The sequence below is a fragment of the Tachysurus fulvidraco genome, chromosome 2, assembly GCF_022655615.1.
Source record: "Tachysurus fulvidraco isolate hzauxx_2018 chromosome 2, HZAU_PFXX_2.0, whole genome shotgun sequence".
Lineage (NCBI taxonomy): Eukaryota > Metazoa > Chordata > Actinopteri > Siluriformes > Bagridae > Tachysurus > Tachysurus fulvidraco.
The window spans coordinates 28,242,446-28,261,273 of record NC_062519.1 but is presented as its reverse complement, the minus strand read 5'-3'; the positions used below and the strand labels follow the sequence as shown (position 1 = coordinate 28,261,273).

The 18,828-nt window shown below is 40.5% G+C and overlaps 1 protein-coding gene across 4 annotated transcripts in view; it reads right to left on the bottom strand.

Annotated features, from left to right (window-relative positions):
• mark1 (MAP/microtubule affinity-regulating kinase 1) overlaps positions 1 to 18,828 on the bottom strand; it is a 37,962-nt gene continuing 19,134 nt past the window's right edge. The window contains exons 4-18 of one of the 4 annotated variants that reach the window (XM_027169882.2): positions 14,686 to 14,734; positions 12,411 to 12,476; positions 12,218 to 12,288; positions 10,998 to 11,054; positions 10,668 to 10,904; positions 10,216 to 10,335; positions 9,942 to 10,041; positions 9,320 to 9,432; positions 9,076 to 9,232; positions 8,217 to 8,398; positions 7,909 to 8,006; positions 7,352 to 7,513; positions 6,904 to 7,170; positions 2,287 to 2,331; positions 1 to 1,942 (exon numbers count right to left, since the gene is read on the bottom strand). In XM_027169882.2, the coding sequence (XP_027025683.2) occupies positions 1,600 to 1,942; positions 2,287 to 2,331; positions 6,904 to 7,170; positions 7,352 to 7,513; positions 7,909 to 8,006; positions 8,217 to 8,398; positions 9,076 to 9,232; positions 9,320 to 9,432; positions 9,942 to 10,041; positions 10,216 to 10,335; positions 10,668 to 10,904; positions 10,998 to 11,054; positions 12,218 to 12,288; positions 12,411 to 12,476; positions 14,686 to 14,734 (2,067 nt within the window). In that variant the 3' untranslated portion in view covers positions 1 to 1,599. The remainder of the gene's footprint in view (positions 1,943 to 2,286; positions 2,332 to 6,903; positions 7,171 to 7,351; positions 7,514 to 7,908; positions 8,007 to 8,216; positions 8,399 to 9,075; positions 9,233 to 9,319; positions 9,433 to 9,941; positions 10,042 to 10,215; positions 10,336 to 10,667; positions 10,905 to 10,997; positions 11,055 to 12,217; positions 12,289 to 12,410; positions 12,477 to 14,685; positions 14,735 to 18,828) is intronic. The other 3 variants (XM_027169883.2, XM_027169884.2, XM_027169886.2) reach the window with 3 other exon arrangements.

Genomic DNA, 18,828 nt, shown 5'->3' with positions numbered 1-18,828 from the left:
TTTTGGTTGGGAATCTCATTTCAAGTAAGCTTTAATGTGCACCAGTGAGACTGAACCTTTATGACCCTACTGAGAATTTACTGAGAAATGTACAGTACTACACTGATTGGAGGGAGTACGGGGCGGTAGTGGTGAAATGACTGGGGGGAAAGGAGGGGAGTGTGGGTGGTAGTTGCATTTTAAGTAAATCATCATCTTTGTCTCCCAACATCTTCAAGCATCTCCAACAGCGAAAGCAGCATTAATCACCTGCTCGGGAAAAGTACCGTTACAGCATGAAACACCACGCTCCTCAAGGACCAGCTTAATCAGATCACAGCTTAAACCTCTGAAAGATACTTTCAAACCATTTTTAAATAAGAAAACTAAACAATCGGTTTCTCTTGAAATGTGTGCATTCAGGGACCATGTTTGAGTAAGAAATTACAGTAATACAACAAAAAGCATTGCACATTTAACCCTCATTACCTCAGTACACAGGAACAAGAGGAAATGTTCCAGCACAAGTGGTCTTACACATCACCACCACCACCACCACCACCACTAATTACAAAAGGAACAAATTAAAGTACATGTTCAAAAACAGAAATGTCACATCCTACTTCTGTCACACGAGGATGACAAGGTTAAAGCAGCAAAGTAAATGTGGTGTAAAAACTGTAATAAATAAACAGAACATCTTTAGGGAGAAGGAGATGAAGTCAAACCAAACGCAAATAAACTGAAAGAAAATCTTGTTTATCCAACCCTGTTTCAATCCTGTTCCTATTTGGGCTACATCTGCTATGACTACAGCATTATTCTCAAATCAATTCAAAAGTTAATATCCCTTTTAAGCATACACGAAATGGCAGAGTGTCAAACTTGCTAACTAGTAGCATGACTCCGACTTGGGAGAAAAAAATTAAAAGTTTGCAGGTTAAAACCGTTTGCCTTTGGAACGTGCACGGCCTGTTTTATGAAACACTGTTAATAGTAACTCGTCGCTGATCTGTCGGGTCTAAATCCTGTCGAAAAGTAAAAAATAATAATGTAAAAATAATAAAAATGTCACATGACTGAGGCAAAAAACAAAGGATCTAAAATTGTACAAGGAAAGCAAAAAGCTAAACAAAGACAGTAAGCCATTTAACATAAATTTCTGTGCAGAACTCAAAACTATACAACACCTTCAGATACACTGGCTGAAAGAGTCTTGTATTATACAAGTCTATGAACAATTCAACAAGTCATTCTGTATCTTAACTGTACATGTGGAAAAAGTAGCGTTAAAAGTCTCTGCTTTAGCCTACAAAGGTAGTTCAGTAAAGGAACACCAACCTGCTGACCCTGACACAGGTTTACATTATTATTGCAAAGATGGTTATGCTAACCTTGTGTATATGTGGGACTTGAGAGAATAGAAGGGAACTGGGGATACCAAGGATGTACTTTTTTCCCCTCAATCTTATCTTTTTTATATCCACTGGTCAAACCATACAGCAGTAGCTTCAGAAAGCAGTAAACTCAAAATGGTACCCATACTAACTGGGAACGTAGACGTCAACGTAGCAAGCTTCCATTTTGCAGTTTTTGTCGCAATCGCTCCCTGTGTGCCGGTCACAGCTTCAGCTCATTGGCGATTTTGGATGCGATGTTCTTGAAGGCGATAGAGGTGCCAGAGATGCGCTTGAAGCGGACGCCATTGAGAGAGAGGCGGGGCAGCTTGCATACTTCCATCTCCCATTGGACGAGGCTGTCCTGACGAGCATCGCCGTGAACGCAGAACAACAGGAAGCGCTCACGCTGCTCGTAGTCACAATTGTTGGCGTCTAGCACCTTGCGGATTTCTCGCATCATGTCGCCGGGCTCCATAGATGACGTGGTCTTCATGCTCCATGTGAATCGTAGAGATCGCGGCTTAGAATCACGCCCATCTTCTTTAGGTTCACCTGAACCGCTCCTGAGGATAAAAACATCACATGTTATCATATTAGCCACTATATAAGGTAAAGATGGTTTCAGATGCATACTAGAAATGTGGACCTTTTTGGAGACCAGCAGCAAGCATGAGACAAAATACAACAAATACAAAAAGAAAGAAATAAAACTTCATTACATTGTAATGTCATAAGATGCTTATGAGCCATATAAAGACTGGTTTGGAACAGAAATGATGGGTTTTTTTTGGTGCAGCACTGCCTCGTACTTAGCCAAAACATTTCTCATAACATGTAACGCTCACCCTGCCCTCAAAGCAATGGAAAAACATCTACACATGCATCACTTGTTGCTCGGATGTCTCACCTCAAACTGTTTGCTCTGCATCTGGCCTCTCCTTCACTGGGCAGCCTTAAAGACAGTTAAGAGTTTAGATTAAGAAACAGAGTAAGAAATGTGAAACTAGCACAAACACACACCAGGGGGTGGAACGAGCAAAGACATCCAGGAGTAAATATTCCATGCAGTGGAAACGCAACGGATGGCTCCAGTAGCCTTCACTGAAATATTACATGAAGACCACAGGTAAAGTGGAATGCTGCAAAATCAATCAATTCCATTTACAGTTTTTTTCAGTCGCTAACAAGCGTTTGTCCAAACAGTTGTCACATTTTCAAAACTCAATTAGCACAGCATCAGTCTTTTGTGGCCATACCTTTCACACATTTCATTTCCTTTTCACACAATATGCAATCAGTGAACACATTTCCACAATGCTTACATTTTATTAACAGACAAGCTATATCTCCCAACAAAATTATGGATTGTTTTTGTAGTATTCACGAATGTTAACACACAACATCCCACAATAGCAAAAACAATATTCCAAACCTTAGATACAGTATAAAATCCTCTGCTTCTGCAATGATATCAGTTCAAAAACAATATCTCTCTGCTAATAATAAACAAACAATCACCTCCATTATTCGCATATTTCAACAAACCAACAGGTAAGTATTGCATTTTACATGGAATGTTTCTATTCTCACTTGACATGACAATAAGGTCATACAGTAATGCATATGTTGATTTTTTCCCCCTCTAAAGAATGCAACATCTTCCACCCTCTGGGGGAAGAGGAAAGATCCTCAATAATGATCACGAGCTTGCCATTGTAGAAATGGTTGTTGCAAATAATGCAATAAAACTGCATGAAATTAAAACTAGAATTGTGGAGGACCATGAGATATTTGGCAATATAGAAAGCATCAGCCTCACAACCATTAGACGGACATTGTCCAAACACAGAGTGCGGATGAAGCAGCTCTACACTGTTCCCTTTGAGAGGAACAGTGAGAGAGTCAAGGAGCTACGACCACAATATGTCCAGGTATAGTGTGTATTCAATTCAATGTCCAGTTCTATAAGCTTTGCACTTTGCAAGTAGGAAACCTACACAGTAATAGGTTACAGGACAGTATGGGATACAGTAATGACATGATATACATACACTTTGTTTCAGAGAGTTATGGAATTGAAGGCCAACCAGGCCCCTCATGAATTCATTTACTGTACTTAGATGAGGCAGGATTCAATCTATCCAAAAGGCGTCGACGTGGACGAAATATAATTGGAAAAAGGGCCACAGTTGATGTGCCAGGACAGAGAGGGGCAGACATTACCACGTGTGCAGCAATGGCAAATGCAGGATTACTCCTTCACAGATGTCAGGTTGGACCCTATAATACCGAACGCCTCCTTGCCTCTCTCAATGATCTCCACCAGCGCCTGGTACCAGAGCAGGATCAGGAGGGTGAAAACATGAGGACATTTGTAATTACCTGAGACAAAGTTGCTTTCCATCATTCGCAAGCAATAACAGCATGGTTTGAAGTCCACCCAAGACTGGTAAGTCTCTTCCTTCCACCCTATTCACCTTTCCTCATCCCCATAGAGGAGTTTTTTTCTGCATGGAGGTGGAAGGTTTATGACCATCAGCCACATGACCAGATGTCCCTCCTTGAAGCCATGGATGCTGGCTGCAGGGACATCACAGTTCAAGATTCCCAACGGTGGATCCGACATACCAAGCGGTTTTATACCAGGTGCATCGCCTTGGATGATATCAGATGTGATGTTGACGAGAACATGTGGCCTAACCCTGAAGATTGCAGGGATTAGATACATTAATTTTGTGCTATTTTTAGTTCCCCCTTCTTATCTGGGCTTTTTGCTGTTTTGTTTTTCAGAATGCTCTTATATATGATATTTTGTTCACTGTAAGCAATACTGTAAAACTTTTTCTGTTCTATTATATTGTGTTTCTACTGAACCTCCTTAAGTAAACAGTAAAGAAAAAAAATAACTGATTTGCTTTTTACTCGAATGCGTTTGAATGTGAACATTACTGTACATGTGGACATAGCGTTCCCAACTAAGACATTTTGTGTAAAAGGTGGATTGCATGTTACCTGAAACATAAAAGTCTATGCAGTTTTTCTAATGTCAACAATAGCCAGTATTTTGAAACCTGGTGTACTTTGATTGACTGCATATACCTTGTGAAGTGAAAACAAGAGTTATTCTTTGACAGAATAATTTCATTTTGAGTCAGATTTCCAGTGTTTCGGTAAAGTTAGTGTGTGCAGAGAAAGATGTGTTCTGTTTTGAAATGGAGAGTTAGTATAGATTTAACAAAATGTGTTTTTGAGAGGAAAATGATCAATTTGGCCAATTGTGTTTTGTAGGTGTAAGTCTGTGTTAAGAGTTTAGAAAAATTATCTTAAGTATAGGTAAGCACTTGTTAGCGATTGAAAAAAACTGTAACAAGCCCAGTCTTAATATGGTCTAAATATGTACAACATCTCCGTTTTTTTAATCTATATTCTGACTTTTTAAAAACCTTTTTTGACTCCAAGTCTGAATCTTGAACCTGACAAACACTACAATAAAAAAAAAAGTCAGAAACCACTGAAATAAAACACTGAAGGTCACTTTTGTTTGCTTGAAATCCTGAAAATCAATATTTAGGCTCACACAAGACATTAAGCATTCTTACAGAGTACAAGGACATCCCCTTCACACACAGCTCAATTCCTTCGACACAAAAACTTTAGAATACACACTGTGTTGAGTTTCGCAAATGTTTGTTTTTTTATGCTTTACTATTGACAATTAGCCAGTCATGCACGTCTCAAGCAGGATTCTGGGGTTAAACAGGGAGAAATCTGCGATCAGTCAACATCAGTATGTGGAAAGGTGAGGAAAAATCAACTGCACATGAGATTAGGGAGTCAATTTCAGAAAAAGTCACTAAGCACCACTCTTACCTCCAGGAAGCCCTGAAAGAAAGAGTTCTACAACAGAAGAAACACACAGCACCATCAGAGCTATACAAGAGCCACTGGTGGGCAATGAGTAAGGTCTTTAACCATCAACTACTCAATTAGATTGTATTCTGCATCAGATAGTTTCTATAAAACCATGACAACTGAATAACTGTGGTGTGGTCTGGAAAAACCCTTCTTATGCTGAAATTCTGGCATTTAATATTCTAAAGTTCTGCAAAACAAAAGGTTTCCCTGAACGGATAAACGTTTCTATTTTGAGTAATAAACCAACGATGGTGTGTAATAAACCAGTACTCACTGTAGTATCCCTTTAATAAGTCAAACCAATCATGTCATTCAACTCGGGGTCACTTTCATGGTTAAGATCATAGCTGACTTGCAATGGAGTTAAACTCTCAATGTAAAAAAAACAAAACAACAAAAAAGTAAACTTAGTTGTAAAAAAAAGTCCTTACTGATACAGAGATCAAGTCAGGGATGTAAACTATTTTGTGATGGTTCAGTTGCATCATATACTTCAACTTGTGTTTCTATGTGTGAAATTGTGTTAACTGAATTTTAAATACCACTGCTGTTGCACCATAGAGTACTGTATTTGTTTTCCCAGCATCAGCCATAAAAACACTGAAATGACTGCAGCACTGCAGTGCTTGTACGTTAGTGTTCCTGCACAAACTCTTAATCAAATGATGAAATGTAGATATACTGTTGGATCTGTTTTAAACACCGTAGCAGACACACGGCTCGATGCCTTAGTTTCATACTAGAATTTCATGTCCTCCAGGTGAACATTTGCCTGTCTACATAAGGTCAGAACAGGGAGATTTATGATGTCACAGCAGCACTGGAGAATTAACGCAGCAACACTGAGACACTGACCTGCAGATGAAGAGGGACGTCTGAGCTATGTGCGAAGCTGGAGAGAACCGAACGCCGGATCAAAATCGAGCATGTTTTACCGCTTGCCTTCGATTGTCTGAGTCATGGTCAGAGAAACTGAAAACTCAGCATAGTGAGTGTGTGTTTTTTAGTGGCCACACCCGTCATTCTGCAGTATAATCTCTACAGTCAGGTAGATTTCCTGTCACACACAGTTTTATAGAAATGCCTTCAGAGATGACTACCACAGAGCCTCAAACAAAAGCTAGTAATCTAAATAGCATTCAATAAGAAGGCCTGACGATTTTTTTTTCTTTTTTTAATAAACCTGGTTTGCTCTTTAATTTCAATACTGCATGACTTATCCCAGGCCTCACCTTATTTTCATAGCTGTTCAATTGCTACTGAGCAAATGGTGCTATCCCCCATTGCTTCCATCAAGTGTTGCCAGATATGCCATGTTTCACACCCATATATTCTATACTGAAGCACCAGTCCTTAAGGTCAGATATTAAAATCCTGTCATCAAGCAAAAGCTTTGCTTCACATTTTCCTGTGAGCTGAACAGAAACCATAAACACTACTTTTCCAACACAAAATACAAGCTGTAAATAAGCTGTTCCAGTTCCCCCCCCCCATTTTACCCATGTGTGGGTGGGGACTGGGATTGGAATTCTGTTTAGGAGTAATTCTAAATCAGCATTGAGTCACCATGGTTTAACCTCAGAATGATGAAAAGGTTTGGCCAACTCACCTACGCACAAACTTAGAGGTGATCTTACTGATGAGGCCTGTTGAAGTGCCCCTCCGAGTGTGGACCAGAGCCCCCGTGTCATGTGAGAGTGTAGGAGATGCAGGCGGTCCGTTGTAGGTCGCACTACGACGTTCTCTCAGCTGCGCTCCGTGGAAGGTGCTACGAGTAGATGTGCCCCGAGGGAAACGAGTTCGGTCTGGGGTCACACTGCTGATGCTGTGGGTCGATGGAGATGCAGCAGGAACCCTGGAGCTGGAGCTACTTGGGCTAAAGTGAGAAAAGAGATGGCAACAGATGAAACATAGCAGGAGAATAAGCCGGAAAAGGCACAAGGAATCAAATATGGATGAAACCTATCCAAAGCATGCTTCTTCTAACACGGACTGAGACTACAAGTTTGCAGTTTATGCCCAGCTATAACTGGTCAAATGGGTTAAGAGGCTCTCACCCCTTGTACTCAGCATTATCCTCTATTGGGGGCAAAGGGGACTTGGTGGGATGACCTGAGGCGGACATGGACTTCACGTGACGCGGCCTAGCCGAGGCCAGTGCTGAGGAGGCTCCAGGAGAAACAGATGAGCCACTACCAGAGGCAGACACCTCTGTCAGACTGAAAGACATAATAAATATGTATGCTTTATATGGTGCCCAGGATAACATTTAACCATTTCTACTTTATAAAGCTGTATATAGCTGTACAACATTTAACCGCTCCCACATCCATATAGGTCAACAGCACACCTGTTTTAGAATTGGGACAAAAATGAACAGACATAAAAATGGAAAAGTTCTCTATGTTAATAACCCTCACACATTTTTCATTTTACATAACTAGAAGATATTTATCAGGAGGTAGTTGATCATTTTGTTGACTGTTATTTCTGGCTGTCAGCCATGTCAACTCGATCCAGTCAGGCACACAGATAACAGCACAAAAACCTTCTTCACTCTTTTACCAGCTACAGAACATTGATTTCCCTCAATTAGGAAGGAATTGTAGCTCACCTGCTATCTTTACCATTAGGAATGGCTGAATAGCGATCAGTGCTGGTACGCTCACACACGTACGTGTTCCTCCGCGTCATCCCCCCTGTTGTGCTGTTCTGTTCATGTAACAAAATACATATAGGTTTTGGATTAATAACTCAAACCCCACCTGTAAACACAAATAATTACACAACCAGCTACCATTCCTGGACAAGTCTCGCTCTCTCTCTCTCTCTCTATATATATATATATAGAGTAACATAAATACATTATGTTCAGCTTTATGTAGTGACCCTTGTGCTTGACCCTAATGTGTAACCTCTCACCCCTGAGGCTGTTGAACACTTCCTGCGCTCTTGTGTGGTCAGCGGTGAGACAGCCATGTCTCCTTTAGAGCTGGAGGTGGGGAGCTTACGAGCCGCCTCCCATTCCTCTTTCTTCTCTCCCTCCACACTGTTGGCCTGTGTGCGCTTGGTGTAGGACACGGCCGGTGGGATCGATGGAGCAACTGCAGGTCACACAAAGGTGTGTTAAACATTACAGCCTGCCTTCCAAGGCAACAGTATTGTGGTTCAGTTAAGAATAAAAATATAACAAAATTGGAAGAGAAAGAGGAAAAGTTTGTGGATCTGACACTGTATGAAAGTCCTTGCGGGTAGACTATGCGTCCTTGGCAGTGCTGTGAAAACAAATTTCCCTCTGAATAATATTCCTATTTTCCTATTATTTGCATATTAAAAACCAAAAATCCACATTCAAATGTTTGTTTCCATGAGATATTAAAGGGGCCTGAAATAAAAATGCATGCCACTTATGACATAATTACACAGCCCATTTTCTTTCTTTTTTTAAATAAATATGAACCACTAACAGTGATGAGGTGAGAAAGCTAGGCAGAATAAATGACTAGTGTTACTGTATCACTCTCTTTTAGCAAGTGATAAATCTACTGATGCTACCATCAGCAGGTGATCAAACCAAAGTAAAAATACACGTCAAATATTTTCAGGTGCCATTGAGCGTCACATTATTTACAATGTATTACAGGTTTGTCAGTCTGAATGGATATTTCATTTAAATGTAATCACTGCCAGGACAGGAGATGGTAAACGTTATAAGACCAGTTTAATTTATGTGCTGTGTCAGGGTGTGCATATGTGTGTGTGTGTGTGTGTGTGTGCTGACCGTGGTCACTGTAGCGCCGCTGTTTCTGTGTGGCAGAGATGCTGCGCTGCACTTTGGAGTGAGCTGGAGACTGAGATGAGCTGTTATTTAGGTCACTGCTGGGTCGAGGCATCTGACACAGGTTTATGCTAGACAGAGACTCATTTCCCTCAAACTGCTGGGCAACAAGCAACATCACAAGGTTAACATAAATAGACAATATTAATGGTGGCTGAAAAAAAGATTAGCTGTGTGTGGTTCTTGCCTCAGGAGGTTTTCTGCCCAGGAGCAAGTAAGTAGCCATAACTTCATTGTATTTCTGACCCACTAAGGAATCGGTTATCTCTTCTTTGGGGAAACCCATGGTAATCATCAGATCTAAAGGAGAAAGAAATGGCGGGGGGGGGGGGGGGGGGGGGGTTTTTTGTTAACAGAAAAGTCACAGATCAGCCAATCATCTTGTTCAAAGCAGCAGGTTAAGAGAGAGAGAGAGAGAGAGAGAGAGAGAGAAATAGAGAGAGAGACACACAAAGAGAGAAAGAGAGAGAGACACACAGAAAGAGAGAGAGAGACACACAGAAAGAGAGAGAGAGAGAGAGAGAGAGAGAGAGAGAGAGAGAGAGAGAGAGAGAGAGAGAGAGAGAGAGAGAGAGAGAGAGAGAGGGCCAATCAGACACCTCCAATGATTAAATATCTGTCTGTATTTCTCAGCATTGAGGACCAAATTAATCCTGACCAAATCTCCAACTCCATTTAAACAAATACAGCCCCAAACCTGCAAGGAACATCCACCATGCTTGCCTTCAGACACTGTATTGTGTACTATATACACATATATAGAACTTTTGTGTGTGCTCATGTCTGTGTGCATCTACATGCATAGGCACCTATTCTTTTGGTGTCACTGAAATCAGCTTCTGGCTCTGTGTATGGTTTGAGCTCCTCCTCTTCGTGACCCACATTCATCCAGCGGTCTTTCATAATTTGCTGTGGGATGAAGGAAACATTTATTCAGATGTCAAGGCATACACAACATAAAGAAACTTCGCAAAACTCTGAAAAACTGTGACATCCCTGAGCTAAGCTGAATCCAGGCCGAGACATATGTTGATGTAGTGACTCTGACTGCAGTGTTGACTCTAAGCTAAGAAAAGCTTGTACCTCTAGACTTCCACGTTTGCCTGGGTTCAGCACCAGAAGTCGCTTCAGTAGATTTTCACAGTCGGTGGACATGTAGAACGGAATACGGTACTTCCCTCTCAGCACTCGCTCTCTCAGCTCCTGGGATGATGAGGACACACTCAGTTAGCACACAACACTGCACTGCCAAGCACAGGTTATCAGAGTCCTCTCTCAATTCATATGCACCACAGATGCTTTAGAGGGAAATACATTTAAAGTTACATTTCTTCCTGCCAAACAGATATCAGAACTGAAGACGATGTGGGTCTGAACCAAATGTTTGTCTGATTTGTTAACATATTGATACAAACACACTAAAACACAAAATTCTTGGCTGACAAATTAAATAAATCATGTTAAGACATTAAAAAAGGGTCTAAACTTGATTTATTTAATTTCTAAACAATAACAAACATTTAAACTAAACAGACCTTTAAATTCTGCCCATCAAAAGGTAGCGAACCGCTGACCAGTGTGTACAGAATGACCCCCAGGCTCCAGACGTCCACTTCAGGCCCGTCATATTTCTTGCCCTGAAAGAGCTCGGGAGCAGCGTAGGGGGGGCTTCCACAGAACGTGTCCAACTTGTTTCCAATGGTGAATTCATTACTGAAGCCAAAATCTGCTATCTTTATGTTCATATCAGCATCCAGGAGCAAGTTCTCAGCCTGCAGACAAGGACACCCAGAGTGAGGACAAAATAAACCTGTACAGGAGCAGGTCAAGAGGTCATGAAGTGACATGTGAGGAGCTTGACTCACCTTGAGATCCCTGTGGACTATCCTTTTCTGATGACAATATTGCACTGCAGACACAATCTGAAAGACCCACACAGACACAATCAACCTCTTCGGGGTACCAAGTGCTAAAATGCAGACTGCTAAATTCTATTTTGGGGAATTATGATTGATTGAAATGAAGAATTTGAAGAGCAGCATATGAGTTAATTATTGAAGAGCTGCATATTCATTATCTTGTAATGATCAGATAAATGCTTAATTGATTATGGCTATAAAAGGCCAAGCTTTAAGCATTGTAATGATTTCTGTATAATGTTACAACAGCATCACATCACCCCACTAGGGGTCAGTGTGTGATGTGTGTTCACCTTAAGCCATACACAAAAGACATTTTTTCAAAAATGCCCAAAGAATTGTGGGCACCAACACCTTTAAAATCCTAGTACCTGTAGCTCCAATTTGATTGTTCTTAGCACACACTAAAGAGATTTGGGAGCTGTGCAATCAGCATTGTTTAATGCACAGATCACAGAACACTAGAGTTATGTTTGAACCATCAAAACAAACACCCTGTATGATTAAGAAACTCTTGTTTTCTGATTGCATGTAATGCGAATTTAATGCTGACCATTTTTATTTACACAGTACAGAATCTTGAGATCTTGACGTTATTTCATAAAATCGAATATATAATGGTTAACCACATGCAGCATTGCCAGAGTCATGGTTTTTAACAAAATTGAACATGGTTGCAGATGGAAAAAAAAACTTTGTGAGTGGTGGGTTTTTTTGGGGGGAAATTTAAAAATAGCTCCCAGCCACTAAGATCCACTTCGAAAGCAAAGAATTGGAAATTAATGCTCTGTTGGGCTAAAACTCGCCAACTAGTCATTTCTGACCTCTGACTGGGAAAAACCAAAGCTACAGTAGTGCTCTTTTTACTCTGAAGTCCTTATTGGAAACTCTGAGTGGTCTCATCATGCCATGCGTTGTTGAGACCTAGAAACCCTTACTAAAAACCAGATAAGACAAAGGAACACTTCTTCCATATTAAAATGAACAAGGTCAACACACACTGCAGTAAGGGAAGTTTGGAGAATTTATGCCAACATCACGGTCACACTTGCATTCATATGTCCATTTTGTAAAAAAAAAAAAAAAAAAAAAAAATCAACTTCAATCCAAGTTCCTGCATGTGCCAGATTTTTGAAATATGACTGGATTTATCTTGATCCACTCACCTGTCGAAACTTGGCCCTGGCTTCCTTCTCCTTCATTCTTCCATGTGCAACTAAGTAGTCAAATACTTCACCTGTGACACACACACACACACACACACATTCACACACACACACACACACACTGATTAAGATACCTGGAAGCAGCAGTGTCAGTACATATTCCTTACGATGGACTGAGCACGTTAAAACTCACCTCCACTGGCATACTCCATTATCAAATAAAGTGTCTTCTCGGTTTCTATGACCTCGAATAATTTAACTGGAGAGAGGAGACAAGAAGAGGATAATAGCTGTGATAAACAATGAACAATTGCTATGGTCCTGCTCAATTTTGTTTCAGCATATCTATTTGCTGGAAATGAAGGAACACAGCTACAATCTATTTGAAAAGGATCAGCTGCTGAGACGTTCTGCCTCGAAAAACTTCTGTGAACAGAGTCATCATGTACCGTTGTGCAAAAATACTCTAGACAAAATCCTGATAACATAGACATTAAGAAAACCTTTGACATAATTATTAATACAACTAACTAATGCTGCACCTAAACCTTAACCTTAACCTCAGTAACTAAAAGAAAATATCTAGGCTTTTATTTTAATAGAAGCTCTAGCTTTTGTTTAAAACAAACCACAATAAATAAAATGCAACAATAACGAGATAGCCAAATACCTCCCACCAACACACACATGCTCGCTCAACCACCCACACACACCCAAACACATACACCATGCCCTTCACATTGAATCAGTAGCATGTCCCAGTTTATAGTCATGCTCTGTCAAAGTAAGAGAAACTTTTAAAAGGCTAACTCCAAGTTTAAAACAACACTGCACACAGAATATAAATGGTTGTTTACAATTAAGCCAGTCAGCAAGATTGCACAGGGGTAATAACTTATAGCTGTGATTTGAGGTTGGAGTTGCAGTGGAAATTATGATGGCAGCTGCTATTATGTGCCACCCATGTGACCACGTCCCTGAGATAAAGAGGGAAGGATGAAAGACAACACCTTTGTAGACACGAGCCGTTACAAAATATATCAAAGGTATAAAAGCTGTCTGTGAGACAGAGGTGTTTATTTACAGCTCAAGTAAGCTCAGTTTTAGCCAAAGAGAGAGTCAAACACACACATGCACACACAGTCTCCTGGGCTGGTCGGCAAAAAAGAACACGTGGGAGACACAAAGATGTCCCGTCATCACAATCAATAGTAAAGAGGCCAAGCTTGGCCTGAAGACAAAACTGCTGAAATGGTGCCTCACTACCGGTCATCACACCACCACAATACTTCTCTGTTAGGAACACAATCCTAAGAGAGAGAGAGAGAGACTGAGAAAGGAAAACATGCAGCATTATAAAGGAAAGTGAGCTGAGGAGGAGAGCAGGAAAACAAGCCCTGTTCCTCAAGAGACCCACAATAATCAGAGGAGAGATATGTTGCGAGGCTGGAGATGGAGAAGGCTGGATTTAAAAAAAAAAAAGAATGTGAAAAAAAGGAGTAAATGAAAAATATACAGTATAAGAGGGCATGCCCAGGCGAGGAGAGGAAAAAACATAAAAGAGGAAATAAAAGATACAGCAACAGCTAAATGCTCTCAGGATCTGGGTCTTTATAATCTCATCACAGGCTCTGAGGGGGTTTTATGAGGGTAATTCAGAGACCTCTTGCTGGGCTGTGGCTAACTCAAAGACACACACGTGCATGTAGGCATGCACACACACATGCTCAGAATACTAGCAACAGCATCTAGAAGCCTAGACCGGCTATGATACAGTGCCCCTGGAGCAGGGAGGGGTTGAGGGCCTTGCCCAAGAGCCCAGCAGTGGCAGCTTGGCTGTGCTGGGCCTTGAAACCTGATCCTCCAATCAACAACCCAGAGCCTTAACCAGTTGAGCCACCACTGCCCCTGTCTAGCACTCAAACCCAGCTCTGTGTGTAAAGCAAAAAAAGCTCAATTTTGGATTAAATCAGAGCACAAACATTTTGCCATGATTCCCCAACATACCGACTCCAAACTGGATTTCATGCAGCGTACTACTCACTGGAGTGCCTGGTTATGGCTGTCCTATGAACAGCTTCTCCCATCTGAAGCGAGAATAACTTCAGCTCATAACAGGTGCCGTTTGGCCTCACGGTTGCTTCTCTGATTAATGCCCAGTCACTAAATGTAAGTGGATGTCTCTTCCTTCAGGCAGAATCATGGTTCTACATTCTGTGCAATATTCTATACTGTTTTTAAATGGTCTCAATGACGCTGTGTGTTTATATTAAAATAATGTGACACTAACTGCACACAGGTTCAGCTAATTATGACTTTTGATGGTAACAGTTTGGACCAGAAGGAACTCGTGGGTTTCACGATTGGGTGTAAATAATTTTTTTTATTCTTAATTGTGGCCTATTTTGAGTGGATGCATGACAAAGGCAAAGCTATTAAAAACACACACAATAAATAAACAATCTTACCTATATTAGGGTGATTCAGTATCTTCATAATCCTTACTTCACGAAAAAGCTGTTGAGGAAAAAAAAAACAAGCTCTTTTAAAGTTTTTTTTTTTTTACTACCAACTAAATGATACAATGGCAATTTCAGGGAAAAAACAGCAACATGTAAAAACATACTGAACCATGCAGTGAATTTCACACAGTAATAATCGTAATGCTTTAACATCTACAATTAACATCTGAGTGGAGTTTCTGTACCTGGTCCCCTATGCCTGCTTGAATTTATTCTGTTATCTCCAGTTTCCCACCACCAAAAAATTTTTTTTCTCTAGTTTTAGAGTTTAATCATTCTTTTCTTCCACCAAATATTGTGCACTTTGTTAACAGCTTTATGTTGGGATTTGATTCTCCCTCGTTGGTACATGCTTTGAATAATGACACATGCCAAGTGAATATATGCAAATGTAAAATGTCCCATCTCATTGCGTCAGATTTAGGGTCGTCAGAGATAGAGAGATACAGAGCAGCTTACAATAAAGGTAGGATGTGAACCACATGCACCGGTTTCCTCTGCAGTGTAAAATGTTAACCACAAAGACAAACAGACTTGCAATTCAAAAGGCTAAAACAGACCGCCTTTTTAGACCCAGGGCAAGAGAAGGCTTTTTTCTGTGAATGACAGTAAATGAATGTCTTGCCTGTTCATCGAATCAGTAAACACTAGTCTGGTCTTTTGCTCTGGTACGATAGGATAAGCAGTGACTGTACAGTATGAACAGTACATATATTTCTCATCATCTGTACTTTATTCTCATGTGCTCGGCTTTCGGGACACAATAAATTGTCAAGTAATAGATTGTAGGAGACTAGTTTTAAATCTGATGATTTTTTAAGAGAGCTTGTCGAAACCACCACAGGCCCAACATCACCTAAAAAGAGACATCTAGCTGGAGAGAACGAATGGCTGAGAACAAGTCGGGGGCAACAAATGGTCAATAAGAAGGGGAGTGTTCCTTCAACTCCATCAACGGCAGATGACCAAACTCCAACAATACACACTGGCAGATCAATTTATCATGTGACAAAGGTGTCAGACAAACATTTTGGTCTTCAGATACAACTCTGAATTTTCAACCCATTGCAGCTGCATCAGCAGCTCTATGTTGGATCATGGCTTTAGAGAATATGTTAGTCCATAAGAACACACATCACTCACCTAAATCTGCTTAAAATGCTAATTATTCTGTGTAAGAGCATTGGGACAATTCAATTCCACAATGAAAAAAAAGTTAATGGGTTGAGATTACCTAATAAGAGTGTATTAATGATGATAATGACTGTCTCTCTGAACAGTTTTTACATCTGCTGAATTTGAATATGCTAATTTTATTTGAGATTATTTACTCTCTCATGATTTGGAATATCTAAAACATGATTGGTATTTCGATTTGGACCTCTAGCTCTTGATAGGAATGTGTCTCTTTCTTATGAGAGGTCTCCTTTATATGAGTAAACATGATAAGGACAACAGTTAGGTGGAAAATAAAACACATTTGTCTGCTTGGTGCTGCATGGATTGATGGAGAAATCCAAGCAGCTATTTTTAGAAAGATATTTCTAAACTCGACCACAGTGACGCAACAGCATACCAGTCTGTAGCAGACTAGAATATAACTCTCGATAGTGTGTTCATTGACACTGCTTTTGTTTGAGATCATCTCATGCAGCCTAAACCTCACCAGACATTCTTGTATTCTGCAGATTAGCAGTGTGTAGCTCTCCAGAAACAATAGTATGAACATCTTGAAACGTGATTAACAAGTTGCATGAAAGACATGATTAAAGAACAATGATTCAACAGATTTAAAGCTGATCCATGCACAATGACACAGTTCTCAGTCGTGCAAACACATCAGTTTCAATTTACATAAATGAAAGAGCTGAGAACACACATCACTCAAAGCTAGCAGGCACAGAGGCCACACCTCCTTCCTATAGACAGACAGACAAAGAGACCACACCTTCATATAGACCGACAGACAGAGACCACACCTCCTTCATATAGACAGAGAAAGAGGCCACACATCCTTCGTATAGACCAACAGGCACAGAGACCACACCTCCTCCATATAGACAGACAGAGAAAGAGGCCACACCTCCTTCACATAGACCAACAGGCACAGAGGCCACACCTCCTTCACATAGACCAACAGGCACAGAGGCCACACCTCCTTCACATAGACCAACAGGCACAGAGGCCACACCTCCTTCACATAGACCAACAGGCACAGAGACCACGCCTTCTTCATATAGACCGACAGACACAGAGGCCACACCTCTTCATTATAGACCAACAGGCAGAGGTGGCAAAAGTACATCCTTTACAATCAAGTAGAAGTACAGATACTCATTTTTTAAAAGACTCCAGTAACAGTCGAAGTAGTGACTACACTCTTTTACTCAAGTTAAAGTAAAGAAGTATGGGCTCGTACGTACCCGTACGTACGTGCGTACCATACGTACGTACCATACATACATGTATGTGTATATATATATATACATATATATATATACACACACATATATATACACACATACATACGTGTAAGATATATATACACACATACATAAGTGTGTGTGTGTGTAATTTTGGAGTGTGCTGATGGATATTTGTGTTCATCAGCCACAAGATTGTTACGAAAGGCAGGCACTGATGTAGGTGAGGTAGGGTGGAGTCAGCGTTCACATTCATCCCAAAGTTGTTCAGTAGGGATGAGATCAGAACACAACCACATATAGCAGGAAAGGTCAGGTGACCCAATACTTTTGGAAATATAATGTATACCAAGTGTATCACCAAGGCCATATCCCAAACTGTAGGGAGATTCCAGCTCTGTCCTTGAAAACAACTCAAAATTATTGTGTTGTTTTACAAATGACAAAATTAATGTTAATTAAATTAAGCACTTCGTGTTTTTTGGGTTGACACCAGGGGCGGTTCTAGGATTTCATCTTTAGGGGGGCTTAGCCCTCAGTGAGAATTTAAAACAGGAAGAGTTTTATATTATATGACAACTCTGGTAATAAGAATAGTGAAATTTCACTGCTTTTGGTTGCTGTCTTTGCGTCTTTTCCGCCGATTAACGTTATAGATAAACGCCTCCAGCTCTGACTGCGCGTGCACGCTGCGCGTACCTGTGCTTTTCCGTTCTAATAAAGCAGACAGCTGAAGACGCACTTTTGAAAGACTACAACACGCGTGTAAAAGCAAAGTAAAAAAAAAAATCGCTCTTGGATCAAACTGATAAATAATTTTCTTTCCCATCGACGACATGTCCTGCATTTTAACGTAATTTGTATTGTTTATTTATGAAAGTAAAAATTATCCTTATAGTTTTAGGGTGGCTGAGATTACAGACAGGGGGCTGAAGCCACCCTAATAAAGGTCTAGAACCGCCCCTGGTTGACACAATTCGCAATGCATTCGCCAGGAATCCTTTTTGATGCCGATTATTTCAAACATCTCCCTCATATATGGCCATGTGTGTTCAGGAATGTCCTCGTTGTTAGTTATTTTAACATCGGTGACTCCCTCTGAATGAACATTAGCCATTCCTTTTGTAGGCGTGCTGCTCATTGTTAGCTCCGCTATCCTTAGTCTATGCCTGATAGCCAGTAAATAATACAGTACACCAGTCACATGGGGAAAAAACCGCACAATGATAGGATGATAGGCTGGAAACAGCGCTCAATGAGAAGAAATAATACTAAAAGTAACGAGTCCATTTTGAAAATGTGAGAAGTAAAAAGTACAGATATTTGTGTAAAAATGTAATGAGTAAAAGTAAAAAGTTGTCCGAAAAATAAATAGTGGAGTAAAGTACTGATACCAGAAAAATGTACTTAAGTACAGTAACGAAGTATTTTTACTCCGTTACTTCCCACCTCTGCCGACAGGCATGGAGACCACGCCTCCTTCATATAGACCGACAGACTGCCACACCTTTATATAAACTTAGGGTCATGCCTTCTTCAAAGGATGTGTGATAATCATGCTGCAAAGCATAGACCATGTTGTGATGCATCATAAATCCTGTGATGCACAGTGCACAAATTCAAATCAGTCAGTCTTTTCACCCCTCAGCAAACATATGGTGAGCAC